Source organism: Carlito syrichta, unplaced genomic scaffold, assembly GCF_000164805.1.
Source record: "Carlito syrichta isolate Samal-C Ts95f unplaced genomic scaffold, Tarsius_syrichta-2.0.1 Scaffold305756, whole genome shotgun sequence".
NCBI lineage: Eukaryota > Metazoa > Chordata > Mammalia > Primates > Tarsiidae > Carlito > Carlito syrichta.
Genome location: NW_007249852.1, coordinates 310,250 through 337,047, shown reverse-complemented (window position 1 = coordinate 337,047; position 26,798 = coordinate 310,250). Strand labels below are relative to the sequence as shown.

General features: G+C 36.1%; 1 protein-coding gene across 2 annotated transcripts in view; it reads left to right on the top strand.

The window, feature by feature from the left end:
• Positions 1-26,798, top strand: part of AKAP10 (A-kinase anchoring protein 10) — a 91,579-nt gene that overhangs the window by 5,792 nt on the left and 58,989 nt on the right. For both annotated transcript variants that reach the window (XM_021714768.1, XM_008062604.2), the window contains exons 2-4: positions 2,364-2,411; positions 7,840-8,022; positions 14,132-14,689. In XM_021714768.1, the coding sequence (XP_021570443.1) occupies positions 2,364-2,411; positions 7,840-8,022; positions 14,132-14,689 (789 nt within the window). The remainder of the gene's footprint in view (positions 1-2,363; positions 2,412-7,839; positions 8,023-14,131; positions 14,690-26,798) is intronic.

Here is a 26,798-nt window from a genome sequence, read left to right as displayed (position 1 = left end):
GGCTATGAGCGTGCCACTGCACTCCAGCCTGGGCAACAGAGTAAGACTCTGACTCAAAAAAATTTTTTTTTCTGATAGCAGTGACCAGTACCTGCAATGATCTTATGTAATTTTTCCATGTTAATCTCCACACACTTGAATGTAGACTTGAAGGCAAGATCACTGTCTTTTCCGAGCCAGTAGTGTGTCTGGCAGTCAGATAGTTGATGGATTCAATTCAGTTATTTCCTTTTCATAGATTTTGAACTTTTAATATTTAAGAGCACAATTTGGCTGGGTACTGTGGCTCATGCCTGTAATCCGAGCACTTTGAGAGGCCAAAACAGGCGAATTGCTTGAGCCCATGAGTTTGAGACAAGCCTGGGTATAGCAAAACCTCATCTCTACAAAAAAAATTTTTTTTTTAATTGGTTGGATGTGGTGGCTCATACCTGACCCAGCTACTCAGGAGGCTGAAGTGGAAGGAACCTGAGCCCAGGAGGCTGAGGCTGTAGTGAGTCATGATGGTGCCACAGTACTCCAACCTGGGCGACAGAGTAAGACTGACTCAAAAAAAAGAAAAAAAAACCCACAAGTAGAGAGATGAGCACATTTTGGCATTTCTTAATTTGATAAGGTTTTCATGGTAAGATTATTTTTTTAATTTTAATGTTGAAAAAAGTAAAGAGGGTTAAAAATAGTCTTGTGTCAGATCCTATAATAGAATTCACATTTGGCTTAAGCAGCCTTTCACCTTCCTTTCTTTTTTTTGAGTTGGAGTCTCACTCTGTCACCCAGACTGGAATACAGTGGCCGCTCCTGGCCACCGCAGCCTCGACCTGCTGGGCTCCGGCGATCCTTCCGCCTCAGCCTTCCGAGTAGCCAGAATTACAGGTGCGCACTACTACGCCCGGCTAATTTTTGATTTATTGTAGAGACGAAGTCTCGCCAAATTGCCCAGGTGGGTCTCAAATCCACGGGCTCAGGCAGTCCACTCACCTCAGCCTCCCAAAGCGCTGGGATTACAGGCTGAGCCACCGTTCTTGAATGTTATATTGTTAGCTTATCTGCAGTAGAATTTTCACTGTTTTGTTTAATAAAGGAGTGATTGTATAATTATTTTAGAGACAAGTTGTTAAACTTTGATGTTAGAAGTTTAGAATGTTTGGGCCAGGCTTGGTAGCTCAGCCTGTAATCCCAGCACTTGGGGAGGCCAAGGCGAGTGTATTGTCTGAGCTCACGGGTTCGAGACCAGCCCAGGCAACTTGGCAAGACTTCATCTCTACAATAAAACAAAAATTAGCTGGGCGTGGTAGTGCACTCCTATAATTCCGGCTATTTGGAGGGCTGAGGTGGAAGGACTGCTCGAGCACAGCAGATCGACGGTGGGGTGGCTGTGAGTGTGCCACTGCACCTCAGCCTGGGCGACAGTGACCTCCAACTTAAACACACACACACACACACAAACACACACACACACACACACACACACACACACAAGTTTAGAATGTTTGTATTTGATACTATGGGAGAAATAAAGAAGATACGATACACAACTGAAGAACTCTTTCTTTACTATGCTTTTAGTAGCTAGCAGAGTGGGTGACAATAGTAATAATATTAGTTAATATTTATCTTAAATTTATCCTAAATTTACTGTGCTGGTTGCTCTTCTAAGCCCTTGACAGGTATTTATTTTGTCACCAGTAACTCTCTAAGGTAGTTTTTATTATTGACTGAATTTTATAAATCAAAGAAATTAACACCCAGAGAAGTAAAATAATTTGTTCAAGATCACATGGCTAAGTGGCAGAGCCAGAATTTAAACCCAGGTATTGTGACTGCATTGTTTCTCCATAAACACACTAAACTCTCTCATTTTTGGGGTTTTTTGGTTTTTTTTTTTGAGTTGGAGTCTCACTCTGTCGCTCAGACTGGGGTGCAGTGGCCACTCCTGGCCACCGCAGCCTCGACCTGCTGGGCTCCGGTGATCCTTCCGCCTCAGCCTTCCAAGTAGCCGGAATTACAGGCATGCGCTACCACGCCCGGCTGATTTTTTGATTTATTGTAGAGATGAGGTCTCACTGCCCAGGCGGGTCTCGAACCCACGGGCTCAGGCAATCCACTCACCTCAGCCTCCCAAAGGCATGGGATTACAGGCTGAGCCACCGAACCCGGCTGAACTCTTGACTGAATGCTGTTCAAAGGTCACTTTCTTAGAGAAACCTTCTCTAACAACTGCCCTGCCCTGCTCTGCAATGCAGTTGGTCCATTGTTCTAGAACTTTGAATACTCATCTGTTAGAATAAGGCTTGTCTAATTTTTATGATGTGCAGAATGTATCTCTTTGCCAAAGTTGGTCATGATGCTTTATTATCTTACAGTGAAAGGCAAAGAACAAGAAAAGACCTCCGATGTCAAGTCCATTAAAGGTGAGTTCAGTGGCAGTCCACTATATTAAAAAGTGATGTGCTTTGCATTTATGAGCTCTTTAATCTGTTATCTTCTCTCCCTGTTGGAATGAATCATTTCTGTCTTGTTTTACAATTACTTACGATTGTGACTTGTTTCTCTCTTTAACTTGTATACTCTTTAACACTTAGCACACGATAAATAGGCTTTTATTGAGTCTGCTTTGAGTTGGCAGTCCTAGTAGTTACAGTGAACCAGCACCCTTCTTATTAATGATACATTTGATTGTTCCTAAAAGCAATTAGTTACTTTATTAAGACTTAAAATAAAGAATACTTTTAACTGGGCAGTCTGTCAACTGAAGGAAAACACTGACACTTATAAGGCTTAGGTTTCTGTCGTTTATCCTGAAGTGTGGATGACTATAGTTTCCCCTTTTTTATTGCTTTGAATGAATGGCCTTAATTTAAAATGTATCCAGAGTACTTTGTTGGAATCAATGCATTGTCCTTATTTATAGGTTAGAGCATGCTTTTTTTGGAGTGTAATTACTGTGGTATTTTTGACAGATTTTGTTATGTCCAGTGAACAGATTGGAATGGGAAAATTGTAATGGAAATTGTTTCCATAGTCATTATAAATAAATTTCATAAATGTAAATTTACTTGCATAAAATCTTTGGATTGCTCCTTATTTAGGTTTTCTTTTCAATGTTTGCATTTTGTATTGCTAGCCCTGAGTATTCTATCTTTCAATTTGCCAAAGAGAGACTAATTATATGATATTTATAAAATTAGGGGAGAAATAGGATACCTTACAGCCTTGTTGTCTACTTATTATCTGATAATTTAAAACCATTTGGATTCCACATTCATACTGTCTTCTTTAAGCAAAATTTGACTGGCACTAATAAAAGCTTTAAAGCCCTTAGCAAGCAGAGGTCTGTGAAGATTAGACCTTATTGTAATAGAAGGCGGGAACTTAGGTGTCTCAGGCAGTGAGAACACAGTCTTCCACTTTAAACTTTGCCACTACCAATATGGCTTTGGGAAGTCATGTAACTTTTTTCAGATTCTTCATTTGTAGAATGAATGGATTGGTCTAATTTCTAAATTTCTACTAGGCTAAAAAATTCCATGTTTTATACTATAATTATGATAGTACATAATCTGTGCTTGGCATTCACTGAGTTAACCTTAGGATAATACAAAAGCAGTACAGGAAACAGCCCTTCAAGAAGTTTGTACTCTGGTTAGAGAGACAAACTTAGACACAGAACAGTTGGAAATAAACCAAAATAATAATAACTATCATTTTCAGAATACTTCTCTATTCTAGGCATTAGAAAAAAACGACTACAACAGTGAACAAAAAAGATTTGAATTCTGCCCTCATTGAATTTACATATTGGTAGGGGAGAGGAACACTTATCAAATAGTTTCACGAGTGGCTTGGGCTAGATTGGTAATAATGGAAATAAAGAGATTTAGACAGTTTTGAAAAAAAAATTAGGAAGCGGAAGGAATAGAACCTTGTTATTGATTAAATGCAAGTTGTGAGAGAAGGGAATATTTAAGGTTGATACCTACCTTTCTGACTTGCCTGACAGAACCACGCTGGGAAATTATGTATTCATTTTTGATATGTTGGGTAGGAGGTGCTTTTGAGTCATTCATTTACATATTTTATCTTACACACACAGTAATTTCAGAGTCTGGATTTAACCAAAGGTTGGAGAGTGATTTTTAAGAGTCTAGTGGCCCTAGGTAGAAATCCTGTGTGTTAAAATGACTTTTTACTGCCTCCTTGACCTAGGGCAAAGTATTCGATGTCTTTTCATTTGTGTCATCATCTCCAAAATGAGGAAAATACAGTCTTGCAAGATTATTGTGAAAAATAAGCGAAATCGTGTCCAAAATAAAAACGTACATAGAGGAGCCCGGCATGGTGGTTCACACCTGTAATTCCAGCACTTTGGGAATCCCCAGATGGGAGGATCGCTTGAGCCCAGGAGTTCAAAACCAGCCAGGGTAACATAGTGAGATGCCATAGTACCTGGTATATAGTAGGTTCTCCATTGGTAGTAATTATTATCTAATTTTAGCATAATCGAGACTGGGCCTGGGGGCCTAGGAATTGGAGACCAAGCCTAGGCAGCATAATGAAACTTCATCTCTACAAAAAATTAGCTGGGCGTGGTGACATATGCATATAGTCCCAGCTACTTGAGATGCTGTGGCGGAAGGATTGCCTGAGTCCAGGAGGTCAAGGCTGCTGTGAGCCATGATCATAGTGATCATGCCATTGCACTCCAGCCTGGATAACAGAGTGAGACCCCAGTTCAAAAAACAAAGCAAAATAAAACTTAATTGACCCTCAGTATTTTGAATTAGTCAAATTTTATAAAGTAATATAAGGATTTCAGAGAAATTTGAGATCAGCAAATGATTTCTGAAGTTTAGGAAGATTTTATGGAAATTAGACTTATCCTTATAAAAGTTGAGGAATAAGAAAGATTTGAATGAAAGAGGACATTTTTTTTTCCTCTTTTCTCCCTGCCAGCCCAGCTTTTTATTTCTTTGAGTATGTATTGGACTGAGGGGCCTTCAAACAAGGAAAGGGAAATTTTTACAGCAACATTGAGATGAGTATATAGAGGTCTATAAAGACCTGAAAAGAGAATGAAAAACAGAGAAAACAGGGAACCACTGTAGGCTTTGGAGCAGGGTATTGATGCTACAAGTATGGTGTTTATAAAAGGTTAGTCTAGAAGAGTTTTGTAGGCTGTAGCCCCTAGAAGTTATTTTCACTATAATACAGAAGGGTGTGCTGTTGAAAATCAATAGGTAAGTAAATGTTAAAACATCTTGAAGGAAATGTCAACAGATCTTGGCAAGTAAACAGTTACTCGGAAAAAGAATGAGACCGAGATTTTGAGCTTTGGAGACGGTGGATTGAACAGAGACAGGGAAATTGAGAAGGGGAATCAGTTTAGATGTTATAAGTTTGATTTTTAGTCAAATTGGGCTTGAGACGTCAAAGTCAAAATGGGGGTGTGTATTAGTAAATAATTAGAGCAAAAGACTTGCACAGAATCTATCATTTCAGACACCTGCTCAGTATGAACAGAAAAAGGAAAGATAATCCAGCAAAAGCTAGGAATGAAGGGGAGATGTTGACTTGGAGAGTCGTTGTATTGAGTCAGCAAAAGGAATCTGCATTACTAGAGTGAAATTCAGACTTCAGTAGTTCATGTGGAATGTGACCCCAGCAGAGATGGATGTAAATAAATGATCAGAAATAAAGGGAAACTTGTGTCAAAAACAAAAAAACAAACAACCCCCCTCAAAAGACTGAAGCCCAGGTCAAAGGTCAGCTCTGAGATAAGGTCAGAGGTTTTTCATCTATTCTGCAGAGGTGTGCCCCAGGAGCTGTTGCCAAAAGGGTCCACATCAAGGTCATAAGACTTTTCTTGAATGAGACTAGGTTACTCAGGGTTTATTTTGCAGACATGTCAGGGTCTGCATTTTGTTGTTTGTGGGAGAAGAAGGGAAAAGGAGGTTACAGCTAAAAAATTTTGAAAACAATTGCTCTAGTAATAATTAAAGGTGTGAGAATAAATGTGCTTTCTAGCAGAAAGAATAAAAGAATCCGGGCACGGTGGCTTACACTTGTAATCTCAGCACTTTGGGAGGCGAGAGGATTGTCTGAGCCCAGGGATTCTAGACCAGCCTGGGCAACTGGTGAGACTTTGTTTCTACAATAAATAAAAAAATTAACTGGACATGGTGGTGCGCACCTGTAGTTCCAGCTCCTTGGACGGCTAAGGTGGAAAGATCATCTGAGCCTACCAGATCAAGACTGCAGTGGCCGTGAGTGTGCCACTGCACTCCAGCCTGGGTGACAGAGTAAGATTCCGACTGAAAAAAAAAAAAAATGAATAAAGAACAGACAACCTCAGGTAGAGGAGTCAGGAAAGAAGACCATATCTGACACAGTGAACATGTAATAAATGTGTATTAAAAGAATGAGAGGGATAAGCAAATAGAAGAAGAAATTAAGAGAGTGTAGTACCATGAAGACAAAAGGAATATAGAATATCAGGAAGGAACAGGTAAAAATAAGTTACTAGTTCAAATGAGAATGGAGGGAAAATTCCTTGTAGAAATGAACTAATAGCATTTTACTGTTAGAAACCATTAGAAAGAAAGTCTCACTATTCCTATAGAATCTTATTTGTGCTTGTGTTCTGAAGAAGAAAACTAGCTATTATTTATACACTTACTAAAATGATTTTGCACCTTTAAATTTATAATGAAAATAAAAATAAAGCTTCCTTCTAAAATTGAAAAAATCACTGAAGACATTTATTCTCCATTTCATAATTCCCACAATTCTTGTTGAATGACTAATAAATTTAGAAATCTGAAAAACAGGTATGAATGTTCACATTCTTACTTGCTTTATCTTATAAACATCTCAGAAAGTGGTATGTTGAATTACAGTATGCTATGTATTCTTCATAAGAAATATTACCAAGTAATCCTCAGATTCTATGTCTGGGAACTGTGTGCTGAGACTGAGAGCACTTAGCTGTTGATGGCTGAGTTATATAAGGGGTGCTAGTATATACAAGTTTAGTTACGAGAGTATTTATCTTGAAGAATATAATGCTGAATGACCTGTATCATTTCTGTTATTCTTGCTGTGACAATGTTCTAAGCCAAAACATCTTAAAAACCTTAATAAGAGTCATTGATACTTCTGTGGAATGAATAGGGTTAGGTAGAATTTTAGTACAGCTGTAGATAACAAGTTCATTGGGCTGCTTTGACAATAGTCTAATAGTGAGTTGATTATTTCCTAGTAACACATTAATAACTAATCTCTTTATTTCAAGAGGATATTAATATTCTTCATAATACTAAAAAAAACTTCGTGAATTTTAAGTGTGCTTTATCTTTAAGCAGCTTGGAATTTGGTCATCAATGTGTTTTATTATATGGAGAAATTTTGTTACCCAATTAAAAAACAAAATAAATCTTCTGAAGAATATTTTTCCAGGTTTTTTCCCCCCTAAGCATTTATTCTGCAATTTAGATTTGCTCCTGAAGTAAGCAATGATTAAGGAATTGAAAACAGTCCATATTTCAGAATTTTCTAGCTTCAGTACTTTCTATTCTTAGTAGAAGTTCTCAAAGAAAGATCTTTCTCTTTTAAATTTCATTTTTGGCTCAGTATTTTGAGAGTTATATATAATATTGGGATGTTCTCTCTAATTTTCTGCCACTTGATTAAGTTGCCTTTCCTCTTATGTGTTTTTTGTTGAGTGTGCTGAATTAGGAGAGGTGTTAAAAATTTAATTTTTAAAGTTCTCTGAAAGCCTTCTTGGAAGGGTTTGACTGTCAGATTGTGTTTAATTCTTAACAATTTTTTAAAAAATTATAGCTTCAGTATCTGCACATTCCCCACAAAGAAGCACTAAAAATCATGCCTTGCTGGAGGCTGCAGGACCAAGTCATGTTGCAATCAATGCCATTTCTGCCAACATGGACTCCTTTTCAAGTAGCAGGACAGCAACACTTAAGAAGCAGCCAAGCCATATGGAGGCCGCTCATTTTGGTGACCTGGGTAAGTCACTTTTGTTAGTTTTTAATGGAGGATGGATTTGAGTACAACATGTGAAACTCCTGTCATAGGATACTGAACTATGTAATTATAAGGAGCTTTGAAAAAAAATGTATTTAAACAAAAATAATAGCAGCAAGTATGGGTGGCACTATGTTGTGTTCCAATAAATATAAAATATAAATCATGCCCAGTAGAAAAATGAGCAAATTTCAAGATAAAAAATGCATTTGATCACTAAATATAAATATATGAAAAAGACCCCTTACCTCATTATTACTCATTATTAAAATAATGAGTTAATATTCTCCTGACACTTTAGCATTATTTTATTTAAAGTTTGATGATTTGAATGTTAGCAAAGACATAAGGTAATGGCCTCTCCCATTTAGTGATAATGTAAATTGGTGAAGACTTTAGAAAGCAATTTGGAAGTATTTTTCAAAATATAAAATATGCCGCTGGGCTCGGTGGCTCAGCCTGTAATCCTGCGCCTTTGAGAGGCTGAGGTGAGTGGATTGCCTGAGCCTGCGGGTTCGAGACCCGCCTGGGCAGCGAGACCTCATCTCTACAATAAATCAAAAAATCAGCCAGGCAGGCTAGCGCATGCCTGTAATTCTGGCTACTCAGAAGGCTGAGGAGGAAGGATCGCCGGAGCCCAGCAGGTTGAGGCTGCGGTGGCCAGAAGCGGCCACTGCACTCCAGTCTGGGCGACAGAGTGAGACTCCAACTCAAAAAAAAAAAAAAAAAATGCCTTTACCCCTTTGCACTTGGATGTCCCCTCTGAGGGGACATAAATAGGTTGCTGGTAATTATACAGAACAAACTTATGCCAGCACAAATTTTTCAGAAATATTTGTTTCCTTGAAGTTTTCCATTCAAATTGCGTGAAAAGCAAATAAAGAGATGGAATACATACTGAGATATACATTTTAAAAAATCAACTGGCATGCATAGAAAGAGAATGTGTGAAGTGCTTTCACAGTGGTTCGGACACTCTTTATCATAACAGAAGGTAATGATAAAGAGCATTTGTATAAGAAAGGCAACAGAGTGAGACTCCAACTCAAAAAAAAAAAAAAAAAAGACATCTGTAGGTATACACTTTGTATCATATGACATAACTTGAAAAGATTGCTGAGCAAGTGACTGGCCTTAAAAGAAAGAGACTTTCCAAGTTGAAGGCAGATTGTATTGAAGTATCGAGTGGCACAGATCAAATATGTTTATCTGCACTAAGTCGGAAAAGTAATATTCTTTTGATAAATTTCATTTCGTGATTTTGTAATTTATAATTAGATTTAGACTTTTATACAGATAAGTTAGAAAAAATAAATATTGAGGTGGAAGAAAATGATAGTTGCCATAGTGATGTCATCTCACCAAGAAAGTGATAATGATGAAAATGTTAGTAGTTTCAAAGTAGAAGACAACATATCATCAAGTGAAAAAGAAAAGATGATCCTCCAGCAAGAATAAATTTTGTTGTATATTTTCAAACAACAGGGCCACAAATAGCAAGTAATACAAGAGAACTGATTGGGCCATTGCCTTGCTAAGCTATGATGTGGTCATGTGTTCTATGCGCTTAAACTTTGGCCCCCTCCCCTACCTTGGGGAGGTGAATCTCCTCTTTTTTTCTCTCTTTCTAATTTACTTTATAAATAAACTATATTTTCTAATCTGAAAAAAGAAAAGAAAGGACTGATTGAGTATTTTACTCTGTATTTTACAAATAAATTAGTGGATAGTGTAGTAAAAGAAGCAAATCATTACACAGATGAAAAAATAAGAAAAAGCAGCTATCACCCAAATCGATTTGGCTTAAGTGGTATGACATTGACCAAGAGGAATTTTTAGCTTTTATCACAGTTATCCTAAATATGGGAATAATTCAAGTACCAAATTTGCAAGATTATTGGTCAACTGCTTTCAGTAGTAAAATACTGTTTTTGGAAACATTCAGTAGAGAACGGTTTATGCAAATCTTCTGGACTTCATTTGAAGACACCTGCGTCAAGTGATGGGACTATCAGAACTCGTATTCAGAAGGCCAATAACTATTTGGAATACATCAATTCAAAATTTCCACAGTATTTCATATCAGATCAGGCAATCTGTGTTGATGAATCCATTGTTCAATTTAAAGGGGGAGTATCATTTATAACATACCATCTAAATACGCCTGTCAAATGGGATATACACATTTATGTACTACCTGATTCAAAAATAGGCCATCTTTTTTCAATACTTCCCTACTATGGCAGCTTAACATCCAAAAACATCATTTACCAGATCTTCTAATAAGCACCAGACTTCCATTACATTTATATAAAAAGTTGGGCCAGGCTTGGTGGCTCAGCCTGTGATCCCAGCACTTTGGGAGGCCAAGGCGAGTAGATTGCCTGAGTCCTGCTGGTTTGAGACCTGCTGGAGCAACTTGGCGAAACCTCGTTTCTACAATAAATCAAAAATTAGCAGGCCAGGTGCAGTAGCTCAAACCTGTAATCCCAGCACTTTGGGAGGCCGAGGTGCGAGGATTGCCTGAGTCCAGAGGTTTGTGACCAGCCTGGGTAACTTGGCGAGACCTCATCTCTGCAATTAAAAAAGAAAAAAAAATTAGCCAGGCATGGTAGGGCGTGCCTGTAATTCTGGCTACTTGGAAGCTGAGGCGGAAGGATTGCCAGAGCCCAGCAAGTTGATGCTGCAGTGGCTGTGAGTACGCCACAACACTCTGGCCTGGGCAACAAAGTGAGACTCCAACTCAAAAAAAAAAAGAAAGTTGTTGGAAAAATTCCCAATGCAGCAGGATACCACATGTTTATTGACAGATAGTAACCACTAGTATTGCCCTAGCAGAAGAGCTATAAAGATGAAATGTCATCTTACTGATACAGTCAAAGTCAACCGAAAGAGAATACTAGAATAAATCAGAAAGCCAAAGTTTTTAAGGAAAAAAACAGTAGTATATAGGAAAAACAGTCTTATGCTCGGAAGGACAAAAGGATAGCTACAATTCTCAGCACTCAGAATCATGCAGGAATGAAAGTACAAGGACATTACATGGTAGAAACATATTAGTCAAAAAGCCTGAAATGATTCTAAATTATATTGCAATATAAGTGGTGTGGATTATGCGGATCAGTGTGCTTCTACTTTTTTTTTTTTTTCCGAAAATCTTTAAAATAGTAGAGAAAATTATATTTCTGGGGACTAGAAATATGTGTTATTAACTTCTGTATACTGTACTGAGCATCAAAACAAAAAACAAAGAAATGAAAATCGTATGTCCCATTTGAAATTTGTCAAGCTTCTGATCAATCTGTTAAGAAGTGGTTTTCATCTTTGAATAATAGACTGGACAATAAATTACATATTAATGTGGGAGGAAGAAAACGAGACTGCATTGTCTGCTCAAATAGAAAAACACCAGGTGAAAGACGTCGAACAAACTACTGTTGCACAACATGTATCAGTGAACCTGCAGTGCATATCAGTGACTGTTTCACACATTACCACATGTTAGAAAAATATAAGATACAAAATTTTGGGTTTTTGTCATAAATAAATTTCTTAATGTCCAGCATTCCATTATAAGCCCAACATCATGACAATAAAATAATTGGTTCCAGCGCTATGCTATTTAATATGAAATAATTCATTTTTCATGATTTCATAAAAAAGTGCAGTTGAGTTGCAGGTAGGTGATCTGCGAGATGTCTCTGAGTGCAAAGGGTTAATGTAGGCAATACTCTTATAGCTCATCCCTTAGCTGTGTTCACTCTAATGCACACAGATATATATATGTATAAGGTCAGTTATTACAGTATTTGTGATAGTGAAAAATTAGGAATAATTTAATATCTGTCAGTAGAAAATTGTCAAACTGATAAACTCTCGAGTACCATGTCACCATTTAAAAAGTCTAAAAAAGAAAAATGTCTGAGACATATTCAAGTGAAAAATGCGGGTCACATAGCAATATGTTTGGTAAGATTTGTTATATTAAAATAACTTCCCCCAAAGCAAAAAGATTTGCTGGAGATTCTTGTTTTCTGAGTATTTCTTACCCAGATTTCTGAACTTATAAAAATCGTGTGTCATATTGTCATAAATGGAAAAAAAAATCCATGAACGAACTGACATCTATTAAAAGTAGTCCCTCTTATGGCATCTCTCTGCTTAATATTTTGCGTATATTCAGAGCTAGAGTGTCAGTGTCTTTGTGGAGCACTCAGCAGTACACTACAAACAAAATGCATATAGATCATAAAGTAAAACTGTAAATTTTACTGGATCATTCATACATTGCTGGTGGGAATGTAAAATGGTACAGCTACTCTGGAAAACTGAAACAAGTTTGACAGTTTCTTATAAACTAAACATACCATTACCATATGATGCAGTAATTGCACTTAAGCTTTTATTCCAGAGAAATAAAAACTTATATTCACACAAAACCTGTACACAAATGTTCACAGTAACTTAATAGCAAAAAACTGGGTATCCTTCAACAGGTAAATGAACCGGTACATTTATAACACGGAGTACTACTCAACAATGAAAAGAAATATTGTGTTGATACACACAACCACATTGATGAATGTCAAGGAAATTATGCGAGATAGAAAATAAAAAAATTATATACAGTGTGATTCCATTTGCATAGCATTCTTGAAATGACAAAATTAGAGAAATGAACAGATGAGTGTTTGCCAGGTGTTAGGGATAGGAAGGTGAGAGGGGTAGGTAGGTGTGGTTATAAAAGGACAATATGAGGGATCTTTGTGGTGTTATTCTGTATTTTGGCAGTGGGTACATGTATTTTGGCAGTGGATACAATTACATAGAACTAAAAGCATACACACGCAAATGAGTACAGATAAAACTGGAGAAATCTAAATAAGATTGGTGGGTTGTATCAATGTCAATATCTTGGGGTGATATTGTACTATAGTTTTGCAAGATGTTACCATGGGGGAAACTAAATGGTACACAGGATCTCTCTGTATTATTTTTTGCAACTGCATTTGAATCTATCATTATCTCAGAATAAAGAGTTTAATTAAAATAAATTATAAGTCTTGTAAAAGGTGAGGGTTCCCTCAAGTTCATGATGTGATGTTGACAAAGATGGACTTGTTGATATTGACAATAAGACATTGAGGATGGTGACATGTGAAGGGCTTCAAAGGAAAATAATTTGAAGATCAAAGGATTAAGAAAAGCCCTTTAGACAAACTGATGACTTCCTCAGTCATTTTTATAAAAATGACCCTCTTTATTATAATTCTATGAAAGCCAGAAAAAAATTTTTTTGTTCTAATAATTGGCTTTACGTTATAACTATAACCTAAATTTTGTTAAATATAAAGTAAAATAAATGTATTTTTTCTTAAGTTTAGTTTCATTTTTCAAGATAAAATCCCAAAGCTACTCTTTATTCTACTATGAATAAATTATGCTTAGAGTTTATAACATCTTTGTATACATCCACACATCCACAATTTTTCCTCAGGATAAATGCCTACAAGTGGAGTTATTGGATCATGCAGTTTGCTAAGGCTTTGCTGTTGTTCCTAAATACTCCAACAAGATTTTGACAGTTTACATGCTTATCACCAGTGGGCAAGAATATTGCCTGTTTACCTGTGCCCTTGTTAGTGCTTGTTACTATTTTTTTGGGGGGGAAAAATCTTCCAATTTGACAGGCCGAATGTTATTTTGTATTAACTTTTCTGGGGTTTTTTATGAGGTTGATTTTTTTCCTATTTTAGTTGGCCCTTTTTCTTTGGAAGTAGAATCATAAGATTTTTTATTTTTTTTATTTTTTGGTAAGAATTTACCTGGTCTGGTCTGATTGCCTTTAAAAGAGATAAGAGAATTGAGTAATAAAGATCTCCTTAATAATTTAGGTAAGTTAACAGGTTTTTTTTTCTCTTTGTTTAGGAACCAAAAGCATAGTATTTCTAGTTTTTGATCTATTTCAATTGGTAAGAAATATCCTTTATTCAGGACCTCTGTTATCAGGGTTGCTGAAGGTGATTGACTAATCTGTCAATTTGAAATTATTTGTTACTAAACTGTTAATTATTTTGCTTCTGTGTTTTAGGCAGATCTTGTCTGGACTACCAGACTCAAGAGACCAAATCAAGTCTTTCAAAGACTCTTGAACAAGTGTTGCATGACCCTGTTGTCCTCCCTTATTTCATTCAATTCATGGAACTTCGGAGAATGGAGCATTTGGTTAAATTTTGGCTAGAGGCCGAAAGTTTTCACTCAACAACTTGGTCCCGAATAAGAGCACACAGTCTGAACACAGTGAAGCAGAGCTCACTGGCTGAGCCTGTCTCTCCATCTAAAAAGCACGAAACTACAGCATCTTTTTTAACTGAGTCTCTTGATAAAAGATTGGAGGATTTTAGTTCAGCTCAGTTGTTTATGACTCATTCAGAGAGAATTGGCCTGAATAATAGAACTAACAACACTCAGAATCACTTGCTGCTTTCCCAGGAATGTGACAGTAACCATTCTCACCATTTTGAAATGGCCAGAGCAGGAACTCATCCAGTTTCCATGGAAACCCAAGAATCTTCCTCCAGACTTATAGTAGCCAGTAGAAATCGTCCTTCTTCTCCACTAAAGGAATTATCAGGAAAACTAATGAAAAGTAAGTATGTGATTGTCTTGTGTGTTTGTCTCTTTTTTAATTTACAAAGCAGAACTTAAGATGAGGAATGAAAGGATGGGAATTGTTTTTTTCCTCCTCTATGTGCTTGTAAATTTGGGGGAATTTGGACACAAGTAGAGTCATTCAGTGTATGAAAAAGGAGCAGAGGGATATCCAGAGTGACTGGATCTTCTAAGACATGTAATAGCAGAATTAAAAAATGAAGAAGTACCCTACTTTTCCGTTTTTCAGATTTTGAAACGAAACCATTATCCAAGATAACCTTATTTCCTTCATCTCAGTCTAAAGTTTATTACTATTTTACTGCTTTGCAGACAAACATTTTAATTATTTTTAAAAATTGCCAATAAGTGACATTTATTGAGTTCTGTGCTAATATTTGGATTTTATTTTATAGTCACAACACCTCATGAGGTAAACATTAATATCCTTTTTTGCACATGAAAAAACAGTGGCTTAGAAAGGTTAAGTAACTTGCCCTAGACTGTACAGTAAGTGTGAAACTAGAATTAAAATCCATGCATTATTACAACAGCACCTTTTGTTTATTTCTTCTGTTTAGAGACTATATACTTATTTCTTAAGTATCACCTTCTGTAATTTTGATTAGACTGCCTCCGTGTTTTTCCTCTTTCATCTTACCTGTTCTTTGTGTCTCAGAGGATTGGTGGTTTCTTCAGATCTGTTACTGTGTCAAGTTTTTTGCATGTTATTTTCATCTTAAAATAAGCTGAGTGCAGTGGTGCATGCCTGTGTTCCCTGCTACTTGAGAGGATTAGGTGAGAGGATTGCTTGAACTCAGAAGTTTGAGACCATCCTGGACAACATGTGAGACCCCAGCTCAAGAAACAATAATGGTTACTGAATTTTTCATTTCTATAAATTGTTTTAAATATTTTCTTCAAACTTACTTGATCTTCTTAGTTTCTTGTTTCTTTCATCCCTTCATGCCATCCTTGATCCTATCTTTAAATTTATTAAATGTATATTCATTGCCTGACAATTCCACTGTCTACAGTTTTTCTTGAATCTGATTCAGCATTTCATTTCTTCAGATTCACAGTCTTGATGGCTTGTGATTTTAGTGATTTTTGTCTGTGAACATGTTTTTTGGATCTTCATCTGGGAATCCTTTAGATTCTCTGTTTAAATTAGGTTATTTCAAGTGTTTTTCATTTTCTGTTGCTGTGTACCTGGCGCCTGCTTCACTACTCTCTTGTTACTGCTTAAAATTAAATTTTTGTCTTGGGTGCTCATACTAAAACCATATGAGAACAGGCTTGTACTTACTGCAGAAATACATTGGTGTTTAATTATGGGGTATTGTCCTAGATGCTGCCAGGTTCTTAATATGCTATGTGTTAAACTTTGTGTGTTACCTCTGTGAAAACCTCCAAAATTCTGAATTCCAAAATACTACCGACCTCAAATGTTTGAGATAAGGGAACTGCCTGTACTTGTTTCTGCCTCCCACTATCGCTTTACTTTAGCACAAGCTCTTTCTGATATATTTTTTAAAAGCATTTTGGGCTAGGTGTGGTGGCTTACACCTGTAATTCCAGCAGTTTGCGTGGCCATGTGAAGAATGCTTGAGCTCAGGATTTTGATACCAGCCTGGGCAATGTAAGGAGAACCTGTTTCTACAAAAAAAATTTTTTTAATTAGCCAGGCATGGTGCTGCACGTGTGCCTGTAGTCTTAGCTACTCAGTAGGCTGAGGTGGGAGGGTCTCTTGGGTCCAGGGTCATCATCGATGAACTTCAAAGCTACTATGCTGGAAGAAAGCCAGTCTCAAAGGCTGTATACTGCACATGTATGTATGCCACTTACCTGTAACCCCCTGCCCTGCCTCCCCAGAAAAGGACTATACCAAGTGCTGGCAAAAAAAAAAAACAAATAAAACCGTTAGAACTCTCATATGGTGTTGGTAGAAATGCAAAATGGTGCACTCTACAAAATAATCTGGTGGTGTCCTATATGATTAAATGCACACTTACCATATACTCCAGCAAACCCACTACTAGGTGTTTACCCTAGAGAAATAAAAACTTATGTCACACAAAAATCTGTACACAGATGTTTAGAGCAGCATTATGTATAGTTATCAACAGTGGATTTTCTTCTCCACTGAGTTTCTCTAATGACTAATGATGTCGAGAGTTTTTCGTGTGTGTGTGTGTTTGTCATCTGTATATCTTCTTTAGTGAATTGTTCAAATCTTTCCCTGTAATTTATTGGATTATCTGTTTTCTTATTGTTGAATATCGACAGTTCTTTGCATAAATTCTAGATGTAAAACCTTTATTGGCAATTTGATTTGCAAATGTTTGTCCCAGGTTATAGCTTGACTTTTTATTCTCTTAACAGTGTCTTTTGCAAAGCAAAAGAACTTTTTAAAAATTAAATCCAATTTATCATCTTTTTCTTTTATGGATTGTGCTTTCAGAGTCATACTTAAGAGCCCTTACTTAATCAAAGGTCATTTTCTCATATGTTTTCTTCTGAAAATATTATGGTTTTAAATTTTGTATTTAGATATATGATCTTTCTTTGTAAGTTCAGGATTAGGTCAAGTTTTTTGTTATGTTTTATTTTTTGTTTATTTTTACATATTAATGTCCAATTGTCCTAACAGTGTTTATTGAAAAGACAGCCTTTACTCCATTGAATTGACTTTGTACCTTAGCCATATTTGTCAAGGCTTGCTTCTGAACTCTGTTCTGTTTCATTGATGTATATGTCTATTCCTTCATTAATACCATACCATCTTGATTACTGTATAATAAGTCTTAAAATTGGATAGTATGAGTCCTCTAAGTTTATTCTTTTTATTTTTTCTAATTGTCTTGGGTATTCTTAGTTTTTGTGGGTTGTTTTGTTTTGTTTTGTTTTCAGTTAAATCTTAGCATTATCTTTTCTATAGCTACAGAAAGCCCTGCTGGAGGTTTTGTATTCAGAATATAGATGAGTTTGGGAAGAATTGAGTCTTACAATCCATAAATATGGTATGCCTCTCTATTACTTAGGTAATTAATGTATTTCATCAGTATTGTATAGTTTTCAACATACAGATCCTTCACATGTTTTGTTAGATTGCTAGTATATAAGATGTGATTGATTTTTATATGTTGACCTTGTATGCAGTGACCTTTCTAAACTCACTTATAATTTCCAAGAACTTTTTGGTAGATCATTTGGGATTTTCTACATGGATGATCATGTTATCTGTGAATAGGAATGGAACAATTTTATTTCTTCCTTTCTAGTCTTCGTTTTTTGTTTTTTGTTTTTTCTTTTTCTTATTACCCTAGCTAGGACTTCGAATACCATGCTGATGACAATTGGTGAGAATGGATATTATTTTCTTCTTTCTGATCTTAGAGGGAAAGCATTCAATCTTTTGCCATTAAATAGGAGGTTAGCTATAGGTTTTGTAAGTGCCCTTTATGGTATTGATGAAGTTTTGCGTGCTAGTTTACTGAAAGTTGTTGTTTTGATCATGAATGGGTGTTGAATTTTTTCAAAATTTTTTCCTGTATCATTTGATATGACCATGTGGTTTTTCTTCTTTTGTCTATTAATATAATGGATTACATTGATTGATTTTTAAATATTGAATCAATGTTACATTATTAGGATAAACTCCACTTGGCTGTGGTGTATTATTCTTTTTAAATGTTGCCGGATTTGATCTCATATTTTTTATATGTTTAGTTTTTGTTTTTTATTATTAATTTTTTATTTTTTAAGTGAGAAAACAGGATTTGTTGAGAGGACAGAAAAGCTGCCACAGTGGGAGGGGACCTGGAGGGTTTGCCCTGATCTAATATTTTGTTGAACATTTTCCTATCTATGTCTTGTATGCCTTTGTCTGGTTTTGGTATCAGTATAATGCTGGTCTCATAAAATGTTTTGGGAAGTTTTTCCTTCTCTTCTATTTTCAGGAAGAGATTGTATAGGTTAAGTGTCATTTCTTCTTTAAATGTCTGGTAGAATTTGCAGATGAAACCATCTGGACCTAGAGTTTTCTTTTCAAATATTTTAAACTGTGAATTCAGTTTCTTTAATGGATGCAGAACTGTTTAAGTTATCTGTTCTTGAGTGGGTTTTTACTGTAGTTTGTAGCTTTCAAGGAATTAATTTTATTGAATTGTCGAATTTGTAGGCACATAATTATTTATGGCATTCCACTCTCTTTTACTCATAGGTTTGTAATAATATCCCTCTTTTGTTCTTGGTGTCGGTAATTGTTATATATATTTTTTGAGTCAGAGTCTGAATCTGTCACCCAGGCTTGGGCCATCCTTCCACCTCAGCATCCTGAGTAGCTGGGATTACAGGTGCACGCCACCATGCCTGGCCAATTTTTTTTATTTTTATAGAGATAAGTTTTTACTGTGTTGCCCAGGCTGATCTTGAATTCCTGGGCTCAAGCAACCCACCTGCCTTAGCTTCCCAGAGTGCTGAGATTATAGGCATGAGCCACCACGCCTGGTCTCTTTTTTTCTTTCTTTCTTTTTTTTTAATAAATTGGGACAGGATCTTACTGTGTTGCTCAGGCTGGTCTTAAACTCTTAGGCTTAGGTGATCTTGCCTTGGCCTCTCAAAGTGCTGGGATTATAGGTGTGAACCACCATGTTCAGCCTCATGTCTTTTTTTTTCTTTGTCAGAGGTATAGGGGTTTAGAAGTCTTTTCAAAAAACTAGCTTTTGGTTGGATTTTTCTTTGTTTTTTCCTGTTTTCAGTTTCATTGATTTTTCTGCTTTTTATTATTTCTTTTTTTTCCCTTTTAATTTTTTTTACTTTAAAGATGTGGGGTACAATTCAGGGTTAGGTATATAAGTGTTCATTACGCAGGTACCCCTGTTAATGAGGTATGTCCTCCCTTCCCCAGGCAGATTCCCACTACTGCCAATCCCGCTTCCCCACCCTCCTCCCAGCAGTTTCCTACTACTGCTAATCATTCTCTTATAGTATTATGATAATGCTCTTTGTTATTTCTTTTCTCCTTGTTTTGGATTTATTTTTGTCTTCTCTTCCCCTTGTTTCTTAAAATGGACATTTAGATTACTGCTTTGAAATCTTTCTAAGATAAGCATTTGATATAAATATTGCTTTAAAATGTACTGCTTAAGCCACACCCCCCCCCCCCACATATTCGGATGTTTTGAACTGAGCAAAAATGAAATGTTTTAATTTCCCTTGAAACTTATTGTTTTGGTCTTGGATTATTTAGAAACATGTTGTTTAGTTTCCAACTGTTTGGATTTTTTTTTCTGTTATTGCTCTACTTTTGATTTCTCATTTAATTATTATTATGGTCAGAGAACATTTGATTCACTTTTAAATTTGTTAATTTTAAAACAGTTACCTAAGATATGGTCTATTTTTGTGAATATTCCATGTAAAATGTAAAAAATGTGTATTCTGCTATTAGTTTTCTATGTGTCAACTAGATTCAGTTGGTTGATATTTTTCTATATTCTTGGTGATATTTTGTATGCAGTCATATTACTCTGTTATTGAGAGAAGTGTTGAAATTTTCCACTATGATTGTGAATTTTTCCAATTCTACTTTCAGCTCTATCAGTTTTTGCTTCGTGTATTTTGAGGCTCTGTTGCTAGGTTTGTACACATTTAGGATAATACCTTCTTGGTGAATTGCCTCTGTCATTATGTAATGCCTATCTATGTAATTTTCCTTGTTCTGAGGGCAGAAATATCTATTGTCTGATTTATACAGAACTCTAACTTTCATTTGATTAGTGATTATATGGCACTTTTCATTCCATTGTTTAGTTTCCAACTGTTTGGGTATTTTTTTGGTTATCGCTCTATTTTTGGTTTCTCATTTAATTATATGATGGTCAGAGAACATTTTGAATGATTTCACTTTTAAATTTGTTAATTTTTTTAAAAATTGCCTAGGATATGTGAATATTCTATGTAAAATGTAAAGAATGTGTATTCTGCTGTTGTTGGATAGTTTTTGACCTACCCCCTTTTTTTTTAATGGGACAGGATCTTACTGTGTTGTTCAGGCTGATCTTATTAAACTCTTAGGCTCATTTATCTAAAGATGGTTTGTTATACAGTTGGGTCATGTTATTTTATCCTTTCTGGCAATCTCTTTTTTTTTTGGTTGGTAAATTTAATTATCTCAATATGAATTTCAATGTAATACTTTATATTAAGTGTACGCATTGCAATGTAATTATCTGCATTGCAATGCATATATATAATTATTGGTATTTATATAATTTAAATGTAATTATGTTAAATATAATTTTTAATATGTTTGGATTTAGGTCTACCAGTTTATTATTTGTTTTCTCTGTTTCCTATACCTTGACTTTCCCTTTTCTACTTTCTTTTGGGTTGTTTTAATTTTTTTAGAATTTATGTATTGAGTTCTTGATTGTCTCTCTTTATATAGGTTTTTTAGTGACTTCTCTGGGGATTACAGTATACATGCTTTTCACAGCGTACTTACATTTAATATGTTAGCATTTCAAATGGAATGCAGAAAACTGACCACTGTACAGATTCTTTTACCTATCCATGAAAATGTTGTAGCTGTCATTTATATACACTGAAAACTCCCTCAGAAAATGTTACTGTTTTTGCTTTCAACCATACATACTTTAAAGAACTTAAGAGGAGAAAAATCTATATATTTACCCAGGTATTTGCTATATATGTTGCTGTTCCTTCATACCTGAAGTTCGGTTATTCTTTCTGTAATCATTTCACTTGTATCTTAAGAATTTTCTTTAGCATTTTTTAAAAGACAATCTCTCAGTTAAGCTTCATCTGAGAATCTCTTTACTTACTTTCATTCTTAAAGTAAATTTTCTTATACAGAATTCTGTGTTGATATCATCTTTTACCATTTTACAAATGGTTCACTGCTTTCTGGTCTGCGTGGTTCTGGTGATTAATGTGCAGTCTTGGAATCATGATTTATATTTAACAGGTTGTTTTTCTCTAGCTGCTTTCAAGATATTTATTCTGTGTTTAGTTTTTGGCAGTTTAGGTATGCTGTTCTGGATGTGGATTTCTTTGAGTGTCTTCCTGTTGGAGGTTCACTGAACTTGATTCTGTAAGTTTGTATTTTTGCTAAATTTGAGGAGTTTCAGCCATTGATTCTTCAATTTGGGGGGTGCACTGTACTTTTGCTCCTCTCCTTCTAGGACTTTAATCACCCAGATGTTAGAGCTTTGTTATTGTTCAACAGGTTCCTGAGGTACTATTTGCTTTTTTATTTTCTTATTTTTTCTCCGTTAGACCCTCTGAAAGTCTGTTTACTTTAAGATTTCCCCCCCTGTTCAGCTTTGAACATTTCTGTTCATCTATCTTCAAATTCATTGAATCTTTCCTCTGTCGCGTCCATTCTGTTTTTGAGTGTTTGCAGTGAATTTTAAATTTTGGTTAATATGTTTATAGTTCTAAAATTTCCATTTTGTGTGTGTCTTCTGTTTTTCTGCTGAAACTGTCTTTCCATTTGTTTCAAGAGTGTTTGACCTCACTTCTTAGAGAATGGGTTTTTGGAGGATTTTTTGTTTTATAATCATTTGAAAACTTTTTTAAAAATTTAATTTTTTAAAGTTGCGGGGTACAAATCAGGATTGGGTACATAAATGGTTTAGGTACAGGTGAAATTTGGGCCGGCCATTGAACCTCACTTCACCTGGATTAGGATCAGACACCCTTATTGATGTTATGTACTCCCGCTCCTTACTCTGGCAGTGTCCCTCTACTGCTAGTCCTTTTTTGTAGTACTATGATAGGTATTCAGGGTCCACTTATGAGTGAGAACATGTGATACTCAGTTTTTTGTTTCTGTGATAGATGATGGGGTATGATTCCAAACCACCCAAGTTACCGCGAAGGATAATTTTGTCCTTCTATATGGCTGTGTGATATTCCACTGTGCATATGTACCACATTTTTTTTTTAATCCAGTTCAGTTTCAATGGGCAGCACGGTTGGTTCCATGTTTTTGTTATTGTGAAAAGTGCTGCAATAAACATGCATGTGCAGGCATCTGTTTCATAGAATGATTTGAGTTCCTCCCAGTATATTCCCAGAAGGGGAATTTCTGGGTCGTATGGAAAGTTAATTTCTAGTTCTTTTAGAAATTGCTATACTGTTTTCCATAGAGGTTGAACTAGTTTGAGAATGGTTTAATAACTACTTTTTAAAAATATTTATTTTATAATTTCAGCATCTGTGTCTCCTTGACTGTCATTTCCCTGGTGAGATAATGGGATTTTCTGGTTCTTTGTATAACAATTAGTTTTGGATTGTATCCTGGACGATTTGATTTACGTTGTATGACTCTGAATCTTGTGTTAATCCTGTGGAAAAAGTTTTTGGTTGTAAGGTGATCTATTTAAGTTCAGGCCAAAGGTTCTAGTCAGCATTTTACAGGCTGTGGTTCCAACATCAGTTCCTTTTGGCTCTTACCTGCATATATGCCTTCCAGTGTCCATTCTAGGACCTGGCCAGTGGTCAGGTCTCAAAGCCTTTGGTTTGCTCTTAGAGACAGATCCATGCATGCACAGCTCTCTTAGAGACAGATCCATGCATGCACAGCTCAGGGATGACCCCAGGGCTACGCATATAACTTGGTAAGTTTTCATGAGCTTCTATTTCTCTGATGCCTTCTGGTTCCTAAAGGCCCTCTCCCCGTTTTCTGTTGTCTGGTTTAAAAGCAGGGGTTTAGTTTCCTCATGCTTCAATGCACTTGCCACAGCTATATCGGCCTCTGTGGCCAAGCAGCAAGAGGAGAGAGGAAAAAAAAGGAATTCTCTCCCTCCCAGGTCTGCAGTTTCTCTGTCAGAGAGTAGGATTCTTGGAACTTTTGGAGCCTGCCTTGGTTGCTGTTGTTGGCACTGTTGCTGCTCTGCTACTGCCTGGGGGCTTAGGTGGGAGAATGGAAAAAAACAAAAAAGCCCAGGTGATTTTTCCCACTCTTTCTGATCAATAAACACCTTCTTTCCTACTCCTCAGACCAGAAATAGAGGATGTCTCTTGGGACTTTTGTGCAGCTCATGTACAGTTTCAGTTTTTGAGTCCAGGCCAGAGATTGTCATGGGATGGCGGTCCTGTGAGTTCTGGTTATCTTCCTCAGTCTGCCTGCTTTTTGTTTCCAGATTCTCAGATATATTTGTCCATTATTTTTAGTTGCAATCTGTGGGAGAGAGAGAATAGTGTGCTTATTTCATCTTGATCTAATCATTGGGATTTCAGATCAAATCAAAGGATGATTTCTATATGAATTTGCGATTTTTTCCTTAAATAACAACCATATTAGGAAGATACTGGTTTAACACCTGCCTGTATTAGTTTCTGTCATAATTACTTTTCATTGCATTAACACCTTTTGAGCTACAGAAGGTAGCCTTGTATTAACACCTCTTGTATTCATAGATGAAACTTGTCTGAGCTTAAGACATTTCTACTCTCTTCTCTCCCTGTGGTTCTAACTCCCATTTTTTCATAAAGAATAGAAACTCTCTTTCTTAAATAAACTTTCTGTCTGTATTTGTATATATCACTCTTAGGTGGTCTAGAGTTTTCTGAATATGTTCTTTTACTCCTTTTTCCAATGAAGGGATTTGTAACGGAGTACTACTTTTATAACCGAAGAACAATATGAGGAACTCAAAAACAGTGTATAGTTTCTTTTGAGTAACTTCTTTATGATATACTGAGGTTTTGTACTTGGCATTTAAATAGATACTAAGTTTGATTTTAGGGTTTTGCTTCTTTTTTTTTTTGAGTTAGAGTTTCACTCTGTTGCCCAGGCTGGAGTGCAATGATACACTCATGGCCACTGCAGTCACGACCTGATGGGCTCAGGCGATCCTTCCACCTCAGTCTTCCAAATAGCTGAAACTACAGGTGTGTGATACTATGCTCGGCTAATTTTTTGAATTATTGTAGAGATGAAGTCTCACCAAGTTGCCCAGGCTGGTCTCAAACCTCTGAGCTCAGGCAGTCCCCTCACCTCGGCCTCCCAAAGTGCTGGGATTACAGGCTTGAGCCACCACGCCAGGCCAAGTCTTATTTTTCAACACAACTTATTCACCCGGAGGAGTTGCACCATTCCTGGAAGTACTGCAATTCCAGGTTGATGCATGGAGTGGATGGAGCAAGCTCCTATTTCATCTCCTCATCCCAAAAATGCATTTAATATATTGTCCTCAGATAGAGGACGTATCAGATATTAAACTGATAAGAACAGGATCTTGCTTTATGAAAAGAAGTAGACGTTAACAAAATAATTTCTTCTGAGCTTTGATAATGTATTAATGTTGGATTTTGCGAGTCTGCTTTTCCTTTGTAGCCACTTATCTGGCTGCCTGATAGTCTTTCAGGAGGAGGCCTGACATCTTCTCCTCTGCCTAAAAAGAATTTTTGACCTCAAGGTTTTTCATAAAGATGTTGCTAACAATTTAAAATAATAATTTTTAAAATGTGGCAAATTCCTTCTCAACAAGTATTTCTGGTAAGTTCATTCTTTCAGCAAATATGTATTAAGCGTTTATTATGTGCCAGAACACCAAGAATGTGTAGTAATAATTAGAATAGTCACAAGCTGGACATTCAAGAAAATGTAATCCACTGCATGAAGTTTATAATCTAAAGAATTTTTTTATTATTTAAATTTTACTTTTTATACTTTAATTGTTCTAACAGATTAAGTCTGTTATTTCATGTTCCCTGAAATGGTCTTATCATGACTTAAAAAAAATCAGTGATCTAAAATATGTCTATTTTATTTATTTATTTTAATTAATTAATTAATTAATTAATTTTTGAGTTGGGGTCTCACTCGGTCACCCAGACTGGAGTACAGTGGCCGCTCCCGGCCACCGCAGCCTCGACCTGCTGGACTCCGGCGATCCTTCCACCTCAGCCTTCCAAGTAGCCGGAATTACAGGCATGTGCTACCACACCCGGCTGATTTTTTATTTATTGTAGAGATGAGGTCTCGCTGCCCAGGCAGGTCTTGAGCCTGCGGGCTCAGGCAATCCATTCACCTCAGCCTCCCAAAGGCGCAGGATTACAGGCTAAGCCACCGAGCCTGGCTAAATACGTCTATTTTAATGAAATGCTGTGGTATCTTAGTTACTTGAAAATATTGGCAAGTTATAGAGATATTTGTACAATGTCATAGAGCCAGTTGTTGTTTTGTATTTTGAGGTTAGTTGTAGTTAAGGATTAGTTTTGAATTTAAAAGACAAGATCTGAACTTGAAAAATTTTAAACTTCTTATTGCAATATAAAATTGAATAACTTTATATTTAAACGTCACCCAAGTGCTTAAAGGAAAGTTCTTGTTTCCAGTTATCTGGCCTCATAGATTCCTAAAAGGTACTTTGTTTTTTTAATGTTTTGAGCAATTTCTCTGTTCCTTCTCTTTTTTATTGAAGAGTATTTTAGAAATTTCTTCTAGGTTATGTAATTTGTTGGTGTGTAATTGTTTGTAATTGTCTTTTATGGCTGGGCACAGTGGCTCATGCCTATAATCTCAGCACTTTGAGAGCCTGAGGCTAGAGGATTGCCTGAGCCCAGGGTTCAAGACCAGCCTGGGCAATTTGGTGAGACCTCACTTCTGCAATAAATAAAAAAAAATTAGGTGGCATGGTGATACGCTCCTGCAGTTCCAGCTACTTGGAAAGCTGAGGCAGAAGGATTGCATGAGCCCAGCAGGTCGAGGCTGTGGTGGCTGTGAGCGTGCCACTGCACTCCAATCTGGATGATAGTGAGACTTTGACTCAAAAAAAAAAAAAGTCTTTTATGGTCCTTTTTATTGCTGTGGCATCAGTTGCAATATCTCCTCTTTCATTTATGATTTTGTTTGAGTCTTCTTTCTTTTTTTTAATAGTCTAGCAAGAGGTTTATCAAATTGGTTGATACTTTTAAAAAAGAACAACCTAGTTTCATTGATTTTTCTATTATTATTTTCTATACTCTATTTTATTTTTTGCTCTAATATTTATTATTTCTTTCCTTCTGCTAACTTAGGGCTTAGTTTGCTCTTTTCCTAATTCCTTGAGGTATATAGTTAGGCTATT